Source organism: Wyeomyia smithii, chromosome 2 (genome assembly GCF_029784165.1).
Source record: "Wyeomyia smithii strain HCP4-BCI-WySm-NY-G18 chromosome 2, ASM2978416v1, whole genome shotgun sequence".
Taxonomy (NCBI): Eukaryota; Metazoa; Arthropoda; class Insecta; order Diptera; family Culicidae; genus Wyeomyia; species Wyeomyia smithii.
In genome coordinates this window covers 55,058,415-55,082,433 of record NC_073695.1, presented here as the reverse complement: position 1 = coordinate 55,082,433, position 24,019 = coordinate 55,058,415, and the positions used below count along the sequence as shown (strand labels likewise).

General features: G+C 37.3%; 1 protein-coding gene across 7 annotated transcripts in view; it reads right to left on the bottom strand.

The window, feature by feature from the left end:
• LOC129725481 (protein GDAP2 homolog) overlaps positions 1-24,019 on the bottom strand; it is a 198,372-nt gene that overhangs the window by 54,365 nt on the left and 119,988 nt on the right. For 5 of the 7 annotated variants that reach the window (XM_055681384.1, XM_055681385.1, XM_055681386.1 and 2 more), the window contains exons 9-10: positions 16,206-16,303; positions 10,342-10,365 (exon numbers count right to left, since the gene is read on the bottom strand). In XM_055681384.1, the coding sequence (XP_055537359.1) occupies positions 10,342-10,365; positions 16,206-16,303 (122 nt within the window). The remainder of the gene's footprint in view (positions 1-10,341; positions 10,366-16,205; positions 16,304-24,019) is intronic. The other 2 variants (XM_055681382.1, XM_055681388.1) reach the window with 1 other exon arrangement.

The window sequence follows — 24,019 nt, the reverse complement described above, 5'->3', positions numbered from 1 at the left end:
ACATCGAAAATGGAGGCTCTTCCGTAGTTACTAAAAACGCGTCGCGAAAGGTTTTCTGTTCCGGTACAGAGTCCGGACAGACCTTTTTGGCGAAATTGAGTATCCAGCGATCTGAATACTCCTCACTCTCATTCGAAACGTCACGGTTCTGCATGCGCCTGGCGGTATCCCAAAGAGTGCTCATCGCTGTTTCCCTCGACAACGCGTTCACGAACCGCCGCCAGTACCCGCGTTTTTTCGCCTTTACTAAGATCTTCATCTGCCTGCCCAGTGCCTCGTACTTTCGAAGTAGGTTGACAGTGCCGTACTCTCAGAGCACTCTTTGTCCCACCATTTGCTGGGAGGGCGCTGTCTAATCGTTACCCCGGGTATCGGTTTCGTCTGAGCTTGAGTCGCGGCGTCGATTATCAAGCCAGCTAAGAACGCGTTTTCGCCCTCCAGAGGAAGTTCCTCGTGAGTCTCGATAGATTCCGCTATAATAGACTCATAATGCTTCCAATCAATATTACGTGTAAGGTCGTAGGAAATATTGATTGGGTTCGGGGGAGTTGAACCATTAGCAATTGATATAACGATTGGAAGATGATCACTACCGTGGGGATCGTTGATTACTTTCCACTGGCAATCTAACGCTAGTGATGTCGAGCAGAGGGATAGGTCAAGCACGCTTTCACGTGCTGGAGGATTAGGTACACGTATCGCTTCCCCAGTATTCAAAAGTGTCATATTGAAGTCGTCGATCAAGTTACAAATTAAAGAAGATCGGTTGTCGTGGTACAGCGACCCCCATAGCGAACAGTGAGAGTTAAAATCTCCCAAAATCAAAAAAGGTGCGGGAAGCAATTCTGCTATATCAAGGAGTTGCTTCTGTTCAATCCGCGCGGATGGGGGAACATATAACGAAACAAGGCAAAGGTCTTTTCCATTCATATTCGTTTGAATGGCAACAACTTCAATATTCGAGATCGAGGAGAGGTCGATTCTGAAAAAAGAATAGCACTTTTTGATCCCTAAAAGTACCCCTTCACCGTGTGAGTCTCGATCTCGACGAATGATGTTAAAATCGTGGAAATTAAGTTGGTCATTTGAATTGAGAAAAGTTCCACAGAGCGCGAACGCATCACAATTGTATGTGTTTATCACATGTGAAAATAAATCAAATTTGGGGATGATACTTCTGCAGTTCCACTGTAACACAGTGACAAAATTCCTAACCTCTTTCGACGTATTAGTCATCGAAAGATACGATAGCTGAAATGAGGGGCCAAGTTGCTGTGAGTTGCTTCAAAAAGGTTTTCACTGTAGGGAGAAGGGCAAGAAGAATGTTTTGAAGGGGATCTGGTATGTTGAATGTTTTAAATATCCAGTCCACAATATCAGAGAATTTTATGAACCCTGTTTCATTTATGTCTTCTGATCGAGAAATGGGTGCACGAGGGGTTTTTGGTGCCCAAGGAAGCGGTGGGTACTCCTGGTTTGATTTGAAATTAAAACCGGGGGTACTTGCTTCGGTTTTTTTTTCACCGCTTCCTTTTTGTGTTTTCTTATTGGTCATTCCGCTAGGGGTTATCTTACGACCTTTGCGAGAAAGATTAGGAGAGTTGAGCATTCTCCTCTTCCTAGATCCCTCTGGCAAGGCATAGGAACACCCTTCGACGGGATCGTCAGATGTACCCCCATCAGTTGGCAAGAAGGAAAAGATGTTTCCTGTCGAGGGTGGCTCAGCCCTCTTAAGCATTTCTGCAAAAGAGCGCTTTGATCGTTCCTTAAGGGAACGCTTAATTTTTTCCTCGCGCTGTTTGTACGCGGGACATGCCGGAAGGTCATGCCGAGTTCCCTCGCAATAAAGACACTTTTCAGTATCCCTACTGCAAGCGTTCTCAGCATGATTGCCTCCGCACTTGCTACAGCGTGCCTTGTTGCAGCAGTAGGTGACTGTGTGACCTAACTGTGGCAATGCATGACCCGCAGTACGAACAGGCGTACAGGTAGACGAACCCTGTCCAAGCGGACGTAGTTCGGCAGCGCGGATCCGGCGAATGTTACTCGGAAGGAATCCGAAGGGAGGAATTTCTTCTTCCCTTCTTCGATGGATACTGAATGCAATTGTTTGCCATCTAGTATCTTTACACTTTGCATCAAGGGGTTTTGACGTAGGACTACGTCTAACCGCACTATATCGAGATACATTCTGAGAAAACTAAAAACCAAGATGTAACGTCGGAATGAAAGATTTCAAACGGTAATACTGATGTAACCACATGATGGATCACAATAATCAATATGTCGTTGGATTGATAAAATGATGGACAATTTTGTGATTCTTCATATATCATTGTTACTTAATTGTTAAACAGTGAAAATTGATGAAAAGTTTCAAGGTCGTATTTTTACGAACAATGTACCAATCACATGCGAGCACTCCTGGCACAGACTTCATGAGTGGACACCAACTGCTTGCTATGACAACCTCTATTCAGTGGCAAAAAAAATTGGACAGAACCTCCCCGTCCCAACAGGTCAACTGATATTTGCTTCTATGAACCTAGACTATTTTGATGTCTTGAAAGTAAAGCTCTTTCGGAAAGTTCATACACAGGCAACAGTACTGCACCGAGCCATGTATGAGAAGACGGTCGCTCGTCGTCAGTGCAGTAGCACTCGATTGCCATTTGTGTGCAGTCAAGCCAAGTGGAAACAATGTAGCTGCTGTCGACGTACAGTGGTGCGTGTTCGCACACTACGCTGTGCGACCGGGGAAAAAATAATTCTGTACGCAACAGTATATCACGATATTGGATGTTGCATCCAATATGTGATTACAACTGAACGGATTTTGACCTTGATCGAACGACGACGGTTGCCAAAGCATGTGATACAATAATTGGCATATCATTGTATATTGTACGATGAACATAAATTAGTAAAAAGTTCAGTTGAAATCCACTTCTTCTAGTTCAGTTTCGCAGCTTTCAACCAATCACGAGCTCGCTTTATATAGCTGCAACAGATGTTTTGTCATCGTTTTAAAGTGCTTATTGTGTTACTACCCCTGAACAGATTTCAAACACCGATGTCTTAATCGACAGGTAGAATATTGCGAAAGATTGTTATATAATAATTAAAATATCTCTTCAACAAAAGTTGTGTTAACATTCTACTAATCAGAAGCTTGCTACCCCGTTGCTCGTTTCCTTTTGGTTGTCGTGACGAGTAGATGGCATTTGAACTGCAACCGTAATGATTTTCTTATACATGTTTAATGATAAAAACTTCTTTCGAATTCCTAAAATTAGAAGTTGCATTGGGTTGCTGTCTTTTTGAATTCTACACTCTGTTTTTCTCAGATTTATTTAAATGACCAACTATAGTCTATTTGCAAGACAACAGAAAACCAATATGCTTCGTAAAGATTTTTAAACAGATAGTTCAGATAGCTCGTTTAAGCTGTACTGATGGTTTTATTTTTCCAGTTGAATAAATTTAATTCAATATGACAATCCTAGTTGCATTACGCGGTTGTGGTATAGAGAAAACCCAAATTATATGCATCTTGACGTTAGGTTTCAAACATTCATATTCGTATTTTTCAATTACAAAAATATTACATCAGCATCTGCAAGAAAATATTACTAAACATATAAAGACAACCTGTCGCACAACACAACATATAAACACAACCGTGTAAAGATACTAAACATATGAACACAACCTGTCATTGCCAGACTTGTAATTGAACAACATTATGCAAACATCAGTTGGAGAGGTTAATGTTGTTTATCAAACCGAGCTAGGTTTATTCTTGAAGGAAACAGCCGGATGACTTTTAAATATGGCATTTTGTTGTTTGTTTTTTCATTGGTATCATAAAACTGATTAATTTTTTTCTGGTTCTGCCTAATGAATAAATGTTTCAATTGGCCAAAAATGAAAAAAATGGCTGTGACATGTTACATCCTCATAAATTCCAATGTCAATTTCAAAATTTTTGTGAATATAGATTTTCTACTAAAAACTGCAACTCTTTATCGTCACTTTTCCAACGAACTTGTAAATACAGGATTTTTTTATGTGACTTCTTTGCTGAGCAGTTGCATGAAACTGACAATGATACTGCTTTGAAATCGGTGAGTGTGCTATCTTTTACAGGCGCAATTGAAGATGAAAGTAAGTTTGCTTTCTACTAAATCGTTCTTAATTAAGACCTATATAAAAAATTGCCTTTTCGCGTGTTGAAGAAATTTGACTGCATTAGGATGAAAGGTATTCATCAATGTTAAAAACAGTGTTTATTTCTTCTTAAATAGATGTCTGCAAACAAATAATCTAAATTATTTTTAAAAATAAACGCTTTTCTTTTTATGACTTTCTGGTGGCATATGACCTTAACAATATGTGGCCACCAATGAACTAGTTTTAGGATTGTAAGTTGTTAGAGGTGTCGTTTGATGGATTAAGGCTCAATAATCTGAAAGTATTCGGAACGCAACGTCCGCATGAAGCCTTCAACGACCTAGACACTTGATATGACCCTTCCGAGTAATTAGAGGTATAGCACGGCATTGCTTTGATCATGTCTATTTTGGTTTCGGTTTCGGCAACATAATGGACAAAATGCCTTTCTCTTGGTGGTTGTTGAGTTTGAATTGTTTGAAACCAAAACAAGAAAACTATAAATTATGATTAAACATAACCGCTCGTTTTTGGCTTTTGTGTGCCGTGTCGAGAGTGAAACGTGGTCAAATCGAACAAAGTCTAAATTCTCTAAATAAAATATAAAACTATCGTAGTCCTACGTCAAACATGCGGTCGTATCTTGGATACCACCCTCGTACTATTTAAAACAGCCAACTCCATGACGCAAAATGTCATCGACAGTGAGATTCCCCTCGGTAACCACACCGTCGATTTCTACATCCTTGGCAGGGATGTACACGCGATACTCTCTCGTGAAGAGCTCGTAGCCAGCAATTTTGTTTGCTTGCTTCAAGCCAATCACGACAACTCGCAGTTCGTTCGGCCTCACCTTCGTAATCTCGGTTACGGCCGAAAAATGTTTTGCCAGGTCTTTGCCAATTAGAATAATATTCAATGGCTTCTTTATGGGCCGGAAAAAAACAACGTAGGGACCACCAGCGGCATCTGGGTAAGCTTTTACCCGTACTTCCGGTACTCTTGGTACAGGACTTGGCAAAGGGGAGGGCACAGGGGAAGGTAGGGGTGAGCTGATGGGAGAAATTTCAATTTCTTCCCCGTTTGTTTCCACATCCAGGAAAAGTTGCACCTGCATGTCGTCCATTTTGCGGGAGCGTTACGCTCTACCGCACACAAACGATAAATATTCGAATATGGGGGGGGGGGGGGGTCCAAGTAGTTGATATTAAATTTTAAAAACAATTTTTCAATCTACAATGAATCAAATAAAAAAAAAGACAGTTATACTAATACTAATATTATAATTATAGTAATAATAATAATAACAATAATAATAAAAATAACAATAATAATAATATCAATAATAATATTAATAATAATATTATAACATAGTAATAATATTGATAATAATAGTAAAAATTCTAAAGGTAATACTTCACCGAACGTCTAAGTCACGACCTCACGGCTGCTAGTAGGATCAATCTGGAAGAGTGTCTCCGCAGAACAAACAATGACGATCCAGCTTCGTGTTGTGACACAGTGGCCGTATCTTACACGCGACCTTGTAGATGCCACTTGTAGTTGACTTCCACTCGCTCGATCGTATGGTGGTCCGCGCTGCTAGCGGGGTAACAGCGGTGCGGGAGAATTATTCTTGCTGATATATCAGCTGCGTATCGAATCACTGGCGGGGCAGCCTGCCCCTACCAGTGTGCAGATGTTTCTGCCGATATACAACAGGCTATTGTTATCGCGCAGCCCAAGAACTAATCGACAAAAAAAACACCCGTACGATAACTCGTGTATTGTTATTTTGCGAACTCAAACGGAGATAAACAATTTGCGTCTAATCGAGACGAAAGCAAAACAACGAATGCAGAAAAACCGAGTTGTCGCCGATCTGTTTCTTTATATTTTTATCGAAAGTAGACACTACAACTAAGAAAAATTTCAAATTTCAGGACTGTAGCAGGTACTATACCTGAAACATCGAAATATGAAGATGAAAAATAATAAAAAATGCACTTTATTTCGAGAAAAACTAGAACCTAAAAAAATCTCTTTTTGAACATTATAACAGAACGAATATTAAGTGTATTATATTATTGTAAACGTTATTGATTGGGCTTTCAGAAAAACGTGTGGTTTTGTGATTTTATGGGTGGAAACAGCAAGATAAAACATAACAAAAAGAAGAAAATGGGAAAAAGATAATTTTTTTCAACTTTGTTTTTCGGCACTATTTCACTCCCAGGAGCTCCCGGGCTGAGTCCGTGGTTTTTGTCAAGTTTCAGGTGTCTACTAACACTTTCAAGAAAGTTTAGCTGCGACCACTCGCGACCAAGCGTTTAAAACCGTTTTGAAAATTTCGATCACTCTAGGAAATACACAAATTGAAACATATTAGCACCCCAATTCAAGACTGGACACCCTAATAGGCAAATAAATAAAAACGGGTCTAATTATTTTTTGGCTGGTGATTGATTTTTGCAATTTTGAGCAAAATTGAAGCACTTGTAAAAAAAAATTTTCGTTGTCTCAGAAGCGTTGTCGTTGTGCATATCTACGGAACGTCTCGACCTATATTCACCAAACTTGACATACATGTGCCTTACACATCAGAGGTATTCAAGAGCGTATGAGAAATAACCTCCCTCCTAACGTATTTTGTTCTAATAATCTGAAAGTAGTCCATTAAAGTCCGTGCGTTAAGTAACTTGTGAATGTACCCTTGTTACTACAGTTCGAACTAACGTCGCGTCAGTGACAGAAAAGATAGAAAAAAATGTCGGCTTGACATATCGCAACGTGTTAATTAATTTTTTAGTATTTGTGGTTGATTGTTTCAATTTCGTGTCCTAAAAAAATTTTAAGACAAAAGTGTTAAATATCATGAAAAATGTCGAAAGTCAATTAAAATCTTCGTTCTACCACGAATGGCGTACATATTTTAAAAAATTCAATCAAACGAAAGCTCTAAACTTGCTCTACAAAACGCTGTATTTGGGATTTGGACTAACTTCTGTCGGAAAGTGCATGAAGACCAAAAAATTTGAAATTAGAACTACGTCTCTCAGGAAGTTTGGCTACACAGGGGTGTACAATAAAAATCTGAAAACGGAAAAAGAGAAAAAAGTCCAATTTCAAATGCTAAAGTTTTCAAAGAATTTTCTTCATTCTCGCAGCAATCGATTGGAAAATCATCAATGCATCCGCCCAAATACAGAGGATTGTACTTTGATTATTCGAACTACAACTGTTGTACTATTGAAAATTGTTCAGTCTTGTTGAAACGCAGATTGCGACCTCTGATTGATCACTTGATGTTTGCTTTCCCTAACACGGTTGACAGAATTATATACCTAGTAAACCGAAAATGCACTCTTTGTGCTCCATCCAATCAGTTTACGAGTGGATGGCCACTAGGGCGATCCTAACTAAGCAGCAGCGGTAGTGGTTGTAGAGTCAGCGGTAAGTGCAGCGGCACTATTTTTTCCTCTAGTAAAAAGTTGCTTTTGTGCGGTAACGGCAGCATCAACGGTCAGTGCATTGGCCAGCACATCCTTCAGTGATAAAATCTGCCGTACTTTGGCAACACACCAACGGGGATTTTGGCAGTCGAACTCTGTCGGCCGTCAAATTTTCAGTGTGAAAACAGCTTCCACTCTGTTATCAGAAGAATGTCTGATTCCAACTGTCGGAGATAGCACAGAGATGCGATATTAAATTAAACAACAAATTGTTCTTTTTTGGACAAATTAAATATTTAATTGAAGAGTTAACGTTCAATTTCATTTTTCACACTTCATTCAAAATTTAACAGCAATGGGCAGCGGTAGGTGTATCGGCAGCGGTAGGTGTATCGGCAGCGGCAGATTTACGGTTTTCGGCTCAAATCATTTTACTATCGAATGATAGAACGGACGGTCACTTCGGTGAATCTCTGCCTGCCGTCTATATCTTTGCTTGTATAACGGAGGGGTTTTGTGCAAAACCACGACCGCAAGGGTGACGAAGAACTACATAGAACTGTTCCATGCAACACTTCCATTGCTTCATTCGTGAATGATGGCGAATTGTTCGAATGATATACGCTAAGATTACGATAAACTATCTTCTCAGTGTTAATAATTTATATCTAACACAATTTATTAGTGTATATCTCAGAAAATATTGTGGTGGCCCTGAAAATATGCAAAACTGGCAGCTGGGTCGATTTACGTTCTATAAATATCATCTTGGTTTCGGCAATATCCATATAAGCTGGTATTTGGTCATCTTTGGTTTTTTTTTTTCAGGAACATTATTTGCTGAGTTAATTTATTAGTACATAAACCCTTCTGTTTCATGTTTTTAAACAAAAAATTAAGTTTCATGTAATGTAACCTCTTTGCGAACCTTCGTAACCGGGCGTTTTATAATTTGGGTACAGTGATTATCCAAATTTTAAGCTAAATCTATCAAACCGTTTTCAGAAGAAAACCTTCAAGGGCCGTTTTATTCCATTTGACGCATGGAGCTTATGCATGAAAATTAAGCTCTAAAAAATGATGTATTTGACTTTTTTCCCCAGTGTTGTAAGGATTGTTTTTTCGCCACGTCACTAGAAATAGACTAATTTTCCGATGTTTTGACGGGTCAAGATTCAAAATCAGTCAAGAATTGAAAAAGTTATAAGCATATTATTTTGGTGGATACCCTGGTACCTTGTTGAGCATATACGGGTGTTAAAACTGCAGAGCACATAACGGTTAATTAGTGCTTTAAAAATATTTGTTGATTAATCTAGAGCATTAACCAGATTATCTGCGAGTAGTATATTTACAATGTGAAATTTATGATTGCAACAAATGATATGCGACAAATGTTGTTCAACTGCTTACTAATTTGATTATTAAAAATAATTATTGTATTATTTGATTTCAAATTAGAGATTATCTTAGCTATTATACCTTGAATTCAAGTATTTAGGGTAATTTAGCTTTATTTCCGTAAATAATTGATTGATTTGTATGCAACTGGCCTTCAAAGAAATCTATTGAAATATCCAAACTTGTTTTGAAAAGCCGTGTGATCTCATTTTATGTATTCTACTGTACTGATCCCAAAAGAATCGTGAAATTCGATTCCATTTTTCTAGAGAAATTCAGCGTCGCACTGGAATTTCTTCTCCACATGCCATATTCAACTTAAAACAAAAAATATCCCGGCGAAATCGGTGACAGAACTCTATTTGAATTAAGCCATTAATCTTCAGCAGTTGGATTTTTATTATTTTTATTTCGACTACAATTAACATGAGGAAATTATCTGCAATACTGTTTATATCTGGGAAAGTAAAACCGAATTTTATCAATACATTTTTTATTGATCGTTAAATAACTCCAGCTTGGTTAAGACCAAGCACAGTGACCTATTGGGACGGGGAGATTCTGTCAAATTTTTCACGTGGTTTGGGGGTGTGCTGAATTTCGTGGCGCCAGATCTCTATCACTGGTGCCAATGAAAATCTATATTTCGAATATCGTTTAGCGGTAGGGCTCAATTTTGCCTTGAGACTTTTTTCGATAAGACGAAATTCTTGAGCCCTAAACGATTTCCGAAGATTTTCAGTTTTTTTCATACATGTTATTGGCTTCCTGACAAATATGCTACAAATATTATTCATTTGTTTTTTTTTTTTTGAAAAAAGGTATATAAAATGTAATGAGATATAATTTTTGAACAATGGAGTTAAAAGTTGAAATTGTCATGAACTTGGTGGAAAAGGTTATTATTGTCTTCAATTCATTCTACGGTGGAACTTAACAGAGATGAGAACTTTTCATTGTTTTAAGTACAAGCAAAGAATTTATAGAAAAAAGTTAATCATTTTACTAAATCAAAATCATCTCAACTTGATAGTTTTCACGAAGACAACATGCAATGGATAAATTGTTTAACTTTACATAAGAAATCTACATAATAAATCTACTTCAAATCTACAAACAAAATAGATCAAATAGAACAAATGTGATCATATCCAGAAGTGTAAACATTTGCTATTGGGACAATTCACGGATTCACTAACTAAATACTAATCGGAATTCAGAGAAAAATCATCTCCCGAGAAGGTTTACAAGTATGCAAAATCAGAGAGAGAAAAAGAGTAAAAAATAAGTTTGTGTTCTGTGTTCCGGTACTCACTCGCAATCCACCAGTAACGGTGAACTAAAACGGGGTTAAAAGAAAACGAGGGAAAAATTCGTATTAGTATTTCGAACAAACTTCTTCAAGGGTCTAGGAATCAAACAAAAAAACTACTACTGAGAATGATTCAGACGCATCGATGAGATCATCTGTCGTGCTACGAGATGATGATCACAGCAGCTACTTTTTGTTGCGGCGCACATGCTCAAGCAAAACCAAAATACAGTTGCGCACTAATCTCGGTCTAATTGGGTCTTGTGATCCCGGGAGATTGGGCCTCCCGGTTTTTTAATCACTATTCAAACACTGCACTGCTGGTCACTAACCGAGCCGGGGGAGGCTTCTAGTGGGAATGCGGGCAACATGGACGAGCCGCGAGGATGCTTTATCGTTTTATCGCACTGCTGAGATGAAACTGATAAGGGGTTCGGTTTGATTGAGTAGGTTTATGATCCACTGCAGATGTAATTTGAAGGATCGTTGTCTAGCTGATATCGTGGCGTGCCCTGTTAATGACGAGTTCGCGGGATGATGCTTGCGTCGAGTGTTTATAATGTTTATAATTTTGTGGTTTCCATGTAGAGAATGCTCAAACAAGGAAGTCTTTGTTTTTACCAATAATTCTATTGACGTATTTTTGTTATACAAATGTCAGGTCAAAAAACGTGTCTCCATAACTTTGACGTCAGTCGTTTAATACCGTTGTAAAACCTAAGGCTGTTAGAACATTTCCGAATAGACAGATAAAATCGCGTGCGCTAGTACAGAACAATAGAGTAATCCGATCAGAAATACGTCATAACCCTAACCAAACAAGAAATACAACGAACTCTTTTACGAAAATAGGCGTCATCCAACCAATAACCAAGCCCTCCTCGTTTAATCCGTCGCCATTAGCATTCCATAGTGAAAAAAGGCATTATAGGAAGGCTCCGTTGGCCCTCGACTGAGATAAATTTAGATTGCGTGCCATAGTTCCATTCAATAAAAACAACCGCTAACGTAAGTAACTTCCACGTACGCGAACGAAAATAACTTTCCTCTATTACGGAGTGACGAAACAAACAAGGTTTCACCATTTCACCTAGCGACAATGTCTCGAAGTAGATTGAATCGTCTATTTTGGATCGACAATGAATCATTCTCGGACCATAAATCCAATCGCTTCAATTGAGAAGTAGTAATTTTGAACGTTCCATATGATGTCCATATTGGGAAGATAACAATTTACTGGTCACCTTCAACATAACCCTGCTTACAGGTTTTATGCTCATTGCCATAACAAAAAACAAGATACCAGTCTGCAATCAATGCTTACGCATTGCTGACGATGAAAAAGCCGTCCAGAGAATATGTAAGGGACACCAGCGCCAAAAAAGCGGGTGCCACTTGATAGAATTATTAATTATTTACATTCGCCTGTCCACATTCGATTGACAAGTAGAAGCTTCTTGTTTGACAGCAGCTGCCAACCGACTGAGAATCCGAAGAAAAACAAAAAAAAATCAATCTCGAACCACACTCTTGCCCCATCTCCTCTGCTGCATATTCAAAACAATATAACAACCAGTAGCGACAGCGCATTAAGAAGACAGACGCACAAGACGATTTACCCGGTGCAGCAATGAATCATCGCATCTTGCAGTGCGTACGGGTGCAGGCAAAAAAAGTCGCTAAACCAAGATTAATTACGTGTGTTACAGCAGAGTCAAGCAAATTTTATCAACGCAACTTCTCCGCAACTGTATTGATTTGTCCATCTGTGGATATGGTGGAGTGGACCAATCTAGGCCCCACTACCCTTTTGTAAATAATAGCGGATGATGGAAAACTTGACTTGCCCTACTATTGTGACCGAGTGCACTTGAAAAAGATAATTACGAGCATAATTGTTCCTGCATACAAGAGAGTCTTTGACCATCAATGCCGACAATGTGGAAGTACTCGACAGTAGAGGTCACTTGGTAGACCAACTTGATGTGGTACTGGAACGTTCTGCGAAAGTCGGCCAAATTTCTGGTTGATAAACAATTTGTTCTCCTATTAAGTGAAAATTTACGTCAATCTACGCTCAAAGTTGATTGGTTGAAAATTTCCACTGAGAAAGCAATTACGCTAAAGGGTAACGCGGGCGGTCATTGGAATTATCCTGTCTGGAAGCCTCTTCATCTTCCGCAAACAAATTAAAAAGACTTTGTTGATTTATTATACGTATTTACTGCTTTTCTCAATCAAAAAATCTTTTTCTTAGCTCTCAGGTCAAGTAGTCTCTACCCGAGCAACAATTTCAGTCGCAAAATGTATTTACAACTGAACCCAAGCTGAAAATAGTGAATATGAAAAAAGTTTTGATGACCATGTATTTCTCTTTTCTGCTTTCTATATGTCTTTTCAGAAGAAGATACTCACGATACATCACAATTATATATTGAGATAAGTTTTATATCAGAAGACAATTAAATTGTTACGAATTCAATTTATTTACTTTGCAAGGACAGACATTTATCGTAATGTAATGCGTATGAGGAAACTAATTGCACTCTTTTCAACATTTATGTACATTTACTCTGAAAATTATCGTTTTTAAAATCAAAATAACGACTTTTGGAAAAACGAACATTATTCTGTCTTCATTTTTCAATTCTAGAATTGAGCGTTTTCAAATGTGATAGTTTGCATAAAATTCTTTTCTCGAGAAAACACAAATAGGGGGGGGGGGGGGGGGGGGGGGCAAGGTCTTCAAAATTTTTAAAGTAAAAAAAATAGTATTTTGAAAAATAGAAATCTATACTAGTGTTTAGTGATTGTTACATCAAGGCAACTAGTGAAAAATTGTCCTTGACTTCAGAGTGGAAAATTTGTTTATTTTTTGTCCAACCTCGAATATAAATAGGATATTCTTTAGTAAAAACTCTAAGTTCATTTGAACCTTTGGACATATCATTTCGGCGTCGAGGATCTCAAGAATCCACGAACATGGCAGAAGATGGAGTTGATCAGCAGCTGCAACCGGGACTTCCAGATATGATTCTCAAGATGGCCCAACTTTTACAGCAGATGGCGGCCCAGCAGCAGCAGCCTCAGTATCAAACCCCGGAGCAGGTTTTGGAGTCCCTCTCACCGATCATCACCGAGTTTGCCGTCGACGAAGAAAACGGAATTACGTTCGGACGATGGTTTAACTGCCAACAGAGAACGGTGCAGGCCAGCTGAATGATGCAGCGAAGGTACGTCTTGATGAGTATCAACGCCTTGTAAACATAAAGGAAGACGCCACGACCATCGAGCAACAAAGCAGCTCGAAATCTACAGTTCTCGCCGTTAGGGACAGGAAGAGTGCACCGTATCAGCTAAATTCTTCGAAGCAAGAAGGTAAGAAACCGAAGACAGCATGTTGACAATGCGGTCAAATGCATTTTGTGAAGGACTGCTTTCTCAACAACCGCGTTGGGCACAAAGAAGGATACTGTTCCTGTTCGAAGAAGACGAATCAAACGATGTAGATATCCTGAAGGCTCCTGCTTCTAAAGATCCACCCAGCTAAACATGAAGAAGTTCAAGAACTATCTCCGCCACCATTAAAAGCTCCACCACAACTCATGGCTGAAGAACAACAACTCCTCGCTACTGCTGAACAGCCACTAGACAATTAAAAAATGTTCCTGATTAGTTGGACGATGAAGAGCCAGAAACCGCTGATCGACCTAGACGGCTCGTTTCGCTGCCTTTCAGATTCCAAGGGTATCGGCTGTTTTAAGGAGGAAGATGTTACATCAAGGCAACCAGTGAAAAGTTGTTCTTGACATCAGAGTGGAACATTTGATTATTCTGTGTCCAACCTCGAATGGAAATAGATGTTCTTTAGTAAAAACCCTTAAGTTCATTTAAACCTTTGGACATATTAGTGATCAACACTAAATTTCATTCTTTTATCAACACTCAACTAAAATTAACTGTAATTTAATTTACACTGAACGTACCATAGAAAGATAACAATAACAATGTCGTTAATTAAAAATCTTCTTCCTTCTATCCTCCGCAAATCACTCCAGCGCTAATTAAGTAATTTTTTCACGATTGTTGCTAACCATGTGCCGATGAACACTCAGCAAGCAGAAAGCACTCAATCGCTGTTCAACCATTGTTGACTTCAGCAAGGTTTTCGCCAGACGTAATGAGCTGAACGAGTGCAATTTCAATTGCGTTCTCAGTCGCAGGGAAGAAAGAACAAGTTTCAGCTAGCAGGTCTACAAGATCCAGCTCTTCCAAATTCTTACGATCTGCTCTCATGCTGCTGCAATGTTGATACCAAACTTCCACCTCTCCAACAAAACTGTCAACTTCGTAAAAGAATACTAAGCTTTTGGTTTCGCACTGGAACTCTTCCAACGACATGCATATTACGTTAGCGGAATGCAACAAGGACAACGCGCAGGCAGGTGCAGTATCTTCACCGAACCGCGTTTCCAGTGCTCGGTTCCAATACTCCAAGCTAGCTGATGCAGGCGGATTTGCCCGGTACTTTTTGTCCTTGGTGGATCAACTGAAAAACCTGTGCAATTCCATGCAACAAGCATTTCAATCAATTATTTTTCATCTGGCTGATACTTTACACAGATGTTTCTATGGGCTGAAGATGTCGTTTTGTACTACTGGAGTTATTGAAAAGAAAATTCTGTACCAATGTCAAAAACTAGGGGGGGGGGGGCAACGGCCCCCCCTGCCCCCCCCTGGCTACGCCAATGAATGGTATCACAAATATTCTTCTGAAAATATATTCGTGAAATCAACATAACATCAACATAACATATCCTTAACATTACTGAGCAAAATTTGCCATTTAATTAATTCCATTTCGTTGTTTCAAGCCATTAACTGGTACGAAATAATCGTACAAACGTAGGATAAGTCATAAACTAATCAATGCAATAGCACAACCATCGCATATTTTTTCTATATTGGTTTGTTGATGACCTCTAACAGATCAATCTACAACTATAACTCTAACAATTAATGACGCCATCAAGGTGCCCAATTTTTATGACTCGGATATTATTACAACCCCCCCGTGAAAAACCCTTCCGTTTTCGATAAGTGCCATCACGCGTCAGAAAGGCACGTTTTGCTACCAGTAATAGCTGTAACCATTTTTGGTTAGACACCGTCCATCGACCGGTTTACTGCTGATTGACCTATTGTGTGACGTTCGATACGTCCAACCGATGCGAGTTTAGTAGACATTAACTAACGTACGCTAATGTACATTTACGGGGTTCATTAATAATTCGATCGATGGGTCTGATGATGACGATACATTAGAGAATAAATTCAGATGCTCCAATTGTTTCAATAACGTAAAACATGGAGTAGATTAAATTTGTTCTCAAACAAGTTCCCGTAGGGTTGTAAACCCGAATGCGGTGCTTTTTCACAACACCTTCGGGAATTTGTCACTTACGGATGACTAACAGAAAAATCTGCAATTAACATGTTCAAAACAGGTGCGTAGGGTTTTTTGGATATGAAATGCTTTTTCGCATATCGTCATCTCAATGGTTGTAAATGATTAATGCCTCACTACACGAAAATGCTGAAACCAAGTTCCCTACAAGCAGCTGCTGGCTTTGATGTGTAACTAATCGATTCGATTCAGATGAGACATATCACGAGTACCGGGATTTTTCTGAACAAAACTCGCTAAATAGTTCAATTAGTAACCTATAAAATAAAATGCTGACTACGCGGTGTTGCGCTGTTTTGCATAGCAAAATAATAAGGGCTTGAGGGTTGGAGAGAAGAGTAGAACAATAATACGCACTACTAAAATAACTAGGAAATGGCATAAATTAACCTGCACTAACCTCTCTTGGTGTTCGATTCCTTCCAAACCATCGTCCAGCACACTTTCGTAGACCATCCGTGGACGATCGCCTAAAAGTCGCTGCCGGTCCAAGTCGCCCTGCAAATTGAATATGATATGGAGATTATTTATTTATTTATTTATTACCAACTCTGTTTTATGTAAATTAAGGGGTAATATCCATCAAAAAAATTTCTTTTCTTGTCATTTTTTTATTGGCTCAAATCATGCCAAAACTATCCTAGAATCATAATCTGCATCACCCAAGTACCCAATCTAAACTCAAAATTCGTTTCAATCAATTTTTACCGAATAACTTCTATGCTCCAAAATAATATTTTTCGTTTATTTTGGCGATGCTCGTTTTTCTTTTTATTTCGAGGCTTTGTAAACTAGCAGAAGTTACTTATGATCGATATCGTGTTTCAAGTTTGAAGTATAGAGGTCACTGCATTAAGTTTAAGCCAAGATCAGCCGTTCTTTGTTTGAGTTTTTCTATAGTTTTTAACTGTGAGTTATACTCGAAAGTACCGTCTGCCGGGGTGAGATTGTGCCAAAAAGGATAAATTTTTGTTCCTTAGCTTGTAATGTACACATTTAGGCAATGAGTTTGATCCAAATCACGTCAATGCACACTTAAATGTTTAGTTAACGACTGCCGCAAATATGGTTTAGTTACAATAAACTATAATTTTGCTAAAATTAAATAAACTTTGGCCTAATCTCACCCCTTCTATGGGGTGAGATTGTGCCAAAAACACAAAGTTGACTTCAACACCTGAAAATGAACAGTAGTGTATCTACGAATAATTCACATGAATAACATGATAAAACAGTAAATATATGGTCGACCATAAACAACGTGGACTATTAAGGGGCCGGTGGGGGGTTGACCAGAAACTACGTTTCATATGAACTGTAGAAAAATGTATGACTGGATCAAATCGATATCTGGAGTAACCAGTTATGAGAACGTGGCTTATAGACAATCTCTATACACATAGTGGCGTCTCCAGATAGCTTAGAAAGAGAAAGCGTTAGGACATAAGGCCTGAGAAGACTTTACGTTTCAATTATTATATGTCATCGACCACTGTATATTCCATTGGAGATCTCAAAACCGCTGGAAACGTACCCACAACCCTCCTTCCTCGCTTTAAAAGTCATCAATTTATATAGAATAGGTGTACAAAATTTTGTTACATTCCATAAGTAATATCAGTCAGTGTAAATTTCCATCTAACAGTTGTAAGCTTACTGTTCTCAAGCTTTCAGTCATTATTTCAAATAATACCTTGGCTAGACAACACACCCTATGTGAACAATGCAAGTGTTCTGGTGTATACTGATACAATTTTGTCGTAAATATGAATTCCGTACATTGTACCGTTCATCAAAGCTTGGCACAATCTCACCCCAAAAGGGCTCGAAAAGTGTACAGTTTGGAAAAAACATTATTTTCTGAGCCAACACAGATTTAATGCATAATATTTCCTCAAAACATTCAAGACGACATCCTAACGTAGCAACTAAGCAGTAAGTTGATGAGATTTCTTGAACGGGTTGGTTTGCCTTGGACATTTTTGGATAACGTTTTTTGCGCATGTTTTCACCCTGTACTTTGAATCATTATTTAAGTGAAACAGTTCACTGATATTATCTTTATTTCATTTGAAGTTGTGAATAAAATGTCACGTTTCATAAAGTATTGAATTCGAGGTATTAGGTTCTGGAAATCTCAAGTAATTTAACATACAAACATTTTCCGTTTTGGCTCAATCTCACCCCCGTGGCTTTTTCTCACCCCGGCAGACGGTACTGAAATATGAGTGACAAGTTTAAGTTTTGCCAAGGGATCGGACGCCAATGGCAGCGTATAGCAGCCACAACTGTGGCATCGCAACGGATAGCGCAGCACTTGCAGCGGATATCAGCAGCGATAGCAGCTGGGCCAGCTGATATAGTGAGGCACTTTAGTGAAATGCCGTCTCTGTCGATAGCGGGCACTAGTAAATGCATTCAATGAAAAACTGACTCATTTTGACGACACATGAGCCGTCTAGTTTTGAGGGTTTAAATCAGCTTTTAACTATTTATTTTATCACAAAGACTACTTTATTCGCACTGTCAGAGATAACGCAAAGATGTGATCGGCATCTTATCAGATATTTAATTGAACAACAAATTTTCCTTTGCAGGATGAAATAAAAATCACAGGAGGGTTGTTTACAAGGTTGAAGTAGAATACTTTTACAAGAAAGATAACCCGGCTGCTTGCTCAGTCATTTTGAAATCGGATGTGTTTCGTATATACCGCTTGTTAAGCACAGTATCAACAAATCGTAATAAACATCACATTGCTGTGCATTTGCAGCAGCATCACTCAGTTGCAGTTTATTAATAACCATTCATTATGCTCTTCCAAAAACATTTAGTAGCCTTGAAAAAGGCCGATTGCTGCAATTGCAATTTTCATTCAATTATTGCATAAATGCTTAATGATCAGATATACCCGCTGCAATTGCTACGCTATTCATTTCACATCCCTATGTAGCCGAACTTCTTGAGAAAAGTATTCTACTTCAAAACCTAATTGAAGAGGTAATACCTTCTATTGAATTAATTTAAATTTTTGAATTTTTCAAAGTTATAAATTTGACATTATTTCCGTGTCTCAGAACGAACTGAATTTTCTTCTCCTTCAGTCATGAGCACAACATCCGAAAAACTTTTATCATCTGCATAAAAATTAAGTTTCCGCATAATCAAAATTTAAAAATTATCAAGCCCCAATCATGACAAAATTCTCGAAAACTAAAGCAGATAGAAGGTGGGTGTAAAAGAACGAACAGTAGAGTGCTTAAAAAATATTAGCAATACTCTCAATAAGGATCCAATCACCATGTATGATACAATCAGTAACAAAAAGTGAAAGTTTTGAAAATTTTAGAAGGCGGCCTCTATCTTTTAATTCAAAAGTAGAATCAACTACCGTGCGGCACCCTAATTCTGTGTGGCTCTCAATTCTGCGCACTTCGTTTTAAAATGTTGATGCCGTTTCGTAAAAAAAAAGAAACATAATCATAAAGTTGACAGCTAATGTATACAGGAAACCACTTCCAAACATTAATTTTGAAAATCTGCTTTTAATTGATATTTTTTAACATTTTAATGCAATCGTATATTGTAATTAGGTGCTTTTTTGACAAACGATCGCATCGCGATCGCGTTTATAGCAACGTTCTTAGCAGTGACTACAAGGTACGGCAAAAAAATAGGAAATGTATTGTTTTTCTTTGAATCTCATTTTCAACTATTTTGGGCAATAATATCAACGTTTCCAAACTTTTTTATCTTTATTAGATTCTTTCGAACAAATGTACTTCATGTGTCCTTTATTTTTATCAATGACATGTTCAATACAACGCCGAAAGCAGATCATGCCTTTCGAAAGCAATTCTCCGTTCCCGAGTAACAATCCAAAGACGATTTAGTTTTATTTATATTTTATAAAAGTTTTATCAAAACATTGCTAAATCTATCGAGTTTTATCATAAATTTATTTAAGTATTTGTGGTTTATATTTATCAACAGTTCCCAAGAGTAATTAAAGAACACTTGAAGAGTCTTCCATAAAACTCCTTCAACAATAAGTGTAATTAGCCTGAGGAGCGGTTTTGAAACGCACTCAATATCCCTTTCAAATATCTATGAGAAACTTCCATAAAACTTCATTAGAGTTTTACGATAGTTTTATGGTACTTATCTTTAAGATGAATCTATCTTGGAAATGTGCCCATAAAATTTTCTTAAACCCATTTTGTCTCATGAAAGAGAAAACATTCGTGAAAGAAAAGGATCTAAAATAAACAAAAACTTTTAGCTCGTTCAAGCAACTATTTCATACTAAATTAAGTAAACTTTTGGGGTTAAAAACAGCAGAAACTCAACACTCACTAACGGACAGGAAGTATAAGATGGTAGAAATTCCAATATAGGTCGGAATCGATTACCAAAACAATTTTTATTCCGGATAATCGAGTTTTCCGGATTATCGAATCAAAGAAATATATTGAAATTTGCGATTAACAAAAATAAAATAAATAGGTATTACCTTTTTTTATTTTACTTGTATGTTTTATTTTCTTTATTTTACTTGTACGTGGCGTAACCAGAAATTATTTCTGAGGCGAAAAGGGGCAAAATATTGAGAAGCAAAAAAAAATAAATTGGACATTGATTATTTTTAGTTAAATCGAACATGTCCCAAACATGCCGGAAATGACATAAATGGTAACAAATATGCCAGTAAAGGCAAAATTTCGGAATAAAAATTAAAACGGACACAGAAAAAATGAAATTCCGGATAATCGAATCTAAAATTCCGAGTAATCGAGTCCGACTTATACCTGAGAATGACATAGAAATGGTATTCATTCCCCTGCTTCATGCAATATGTTGCATTTCTTCATTTTGCTCATGTTTAAGGCCCTAATTCTAAAATACACCTGATGTTTATTCTAAACCATTTATTGTTTCTTGTTTAAAAATCGCTACAAGTAACACTTTTCCAACAGCAATGATCACAAAAATGGTGCTTGACTGTAAACAAACAGTTGTCAAACGGGAGAGGGGTCTATCTCAGATAAAATTTATTTGCCTTGAAAAGTTCGAGCAAGTTTCATTCAAGCGCAAGTATTCTTCTCCGTGAATGCAACAAGTAGATGTCAACTTGTCGAGATACTAAAAAAATCTTATTAGTCTTGCTCAAGAAGTTTTAGTTAGAAGCCGTCTTATGAGGGATTAAAATAAAACCAACGACAAATATGGCGAACAGACTGTGATTAACTATGTCAAAATAATAGCCATTTGTAATTAAACGGTAATAAAAGGCCGAGATTCTTAATGCTACTAATAATTCTGGCAATTCAGTAGTGAATGTTGACCATGCTGAACACAAAGTTTAGTAATATGTTTCATAGTCCAGCATACCCGAACTTAACGAAAATTCAGATATATTTTTTATTTTCTAAATAAATTACTGATTTGCCAGTAATATCATGGCGCGTTGAAAATTACAAACTTTTTTGCCACATAACACGTATAAACTGAACTAGGCAATTAAAAATTCTCATATATGAACTTGAAAATACGTGAAGATTTACCTACCTATTTTATTAAACGACTACGATGACATTCATTTTGGAGAAGAGGTAGATCGATGGGGTTTGTTTCATAAATTGATCTATGTAAATAAAAAATAAATTCTGTTCATAGCGAAATAAGCTAGAAAGAAGAGTTGCGAACCTGATTCATAAAACTCTCGAAATTTGTTACAGTTTTTTCATGGTTGTGAGCAACTCCTGAATGTCATCATGAGTACATATCGATAAAAATATAGAGTTTTAAGCAAACTTTAGGAACTATTCTTGAGAACCTTCTCTAGCATGGGCCTCCTTGACCTTGTGGGGATTTTACGGCTGATTTGTAGCAGTTTGTGAGAATAGTAAGATTTATGCCCAGTTTTAAAGAACAAGCAATCAAAACTTCTTCAAGTGCATCGTAAAACTGATATTGTTATTGACAACCCACGTGACAGACTTCAATTTTTTTAAAGTAGGATGAGATATTTTGTAGGCTAGTGCTACGCTCGACGGGTTACAGTCCGTACCACTAGGGAGCCACAAATCTTTCAACCAAAACTTTATGATTTCCATCGTTGTTTGTTATATGTTTAAATACCAGCATCAATAAAGGCAGGCGGCATTTTCAAACACCACCAAGACAAACATCATAGAACCCGTCGGACATTTGATTTGATGTTCTCGATGTAAAACCGTATTTAAATGCAACTATATTGAAGTTATTTCACACAGCTGAGGGTGCGTGATGCGTAAGAATAACACGTAAATTGTAAATTCGGCGTCAATTAAAGCCATGTAAATTCTGATATTTGCTAAAAAATACAACGAAAAAAAAGTGCTTAAACGAATATTATACAGCCGTACCGAAAATCCTCACCTCTCGTCAAGTGAACTCGCAAAAAAGTAATTCGCCAAAACAAACACGCTCCACGATGTGTTGAAAAAGTTTGCTGAAGGATTGAGTTTCGAAAGGAAACCAAGTGATGAAACTATTGGTCATGTGAGCGAATAGTTCTATGAACAGAAAGGTGTAAAAGATTTTGGATTTTGGTGTAAAAGACTTTGGCTCGAGAAGAAGGAATTTTACCAGAATTCATTCTGAATTCGGAGAAACGTTGCGGTTTGTAGGGAGAAAGTCAAGAAAGTCCAAAACCAGGCATCCTAATGGTACAATCATTTTTTACTGTCTTCCGGGGATATTTTTTTGTTGCTGTTTGTTTGTGATATCTATCCGCGCTGGCGACATTCGTCGTGGAAGACGCCAAATAACTTTCAGGACTGACTTAATACACTGCAATGGCCAAAAATTATACAGAAGAGTATTTCAGGATTGAAAATCTTGTTTTGCAAGCAGCTTGTACCAGTGGCAAAAAGCTCATATTCCATCATCACAGGCATAATCAACCAGGAAATTGACCAAAAGGAGCGTCTACAAAAAAAAACGCTGCCTTTCTTGAACAGCCATGATGATGATCCTTTGTTTTGGCTCAATTTGACATCATGTCACTATGCTGATATCGCGATGGAGTGGTACAAAATTGTACCAAAACCAAGAATCCCTCAACTGTCCACAGCTGCGCCCATTTTTTTTTTTTCAAATCATTTTTATCAAATCTGGACCAAAACTGCCAGCAAAATCATGGATGAGGCTCTACAAAATGTAATGGATAGAGTGAATCTCATAGTATAAGATATTTACATAGTTACGAAATAAATAGTCATGTAAGAACAACAACGCACTGTGAATACAGTGCTTTTTCGATTTTATTACGGTAACAAAAAATTCACCGTGAATTTAGCGAAATGATAAAATTTTGATTTTTTGTGTTGAATTCAATTGAAATTTATATTATTTGAGTAAAATAATGCACTTTCAAAGTTAAATAGAATATAAGTTCAAGATACATATGAATACACAAACAAAATTAATTCATAATATTTTTCTCCATATCATTTTCGCTTTCTTACAGCAATTATACATGCAATAACTATATTAGGGTGGCAGCAAAAATTATCATGTCACCGACCATGTACATTTTTATTGACTTAAAAAAATGATCTGTTTAAAATTTCAGCTCAATCGGACATGATTTAGGGGTGCCTCAAAGTGTTAAAAGTTTTGGTGTTCAGACCCTCGAAAATGGACATCCCTAACGAAAAAAAAAACTACATTTTTCGGCCTAATAAACATTAAAATGATTTACCAAAACCACATGAAAATCATTTCAATATGTTTATTAGAGCAAGATCGCGCGAAATGACCTATGGTCGAATATCGACCATTTTTTATTTGAATTAAATTTTGCACACGTATTTGGCTTAGCAAACTGAGCATTTTTCACAGATGGAGAGATTTTTTTCACCCATGAGTTCCATTCTTAAAGGGCTTATGTCTTTTGGCATAGGTTTCATTCGAAGCATTGTAGCCCAGAAACCGTTGATTATATAGAAAAACTGTCTGAGAATGAGTTGTAGGGAATTAAAAATGCACCATAAAAAAAATATACATTGTACAAAAAAAATTTTTTTTGACCAAAAAAAATTAAAAATAAACATTAAATTTCTATTTAAAATAAAAGAGTTGAATTTTTTTTATTTTTTTTTAAGAAACTTGACGTTAATTCGCAACTTTTAAAAAAAAGTCCAGGATGGAGAAATGAAAAATATTTTT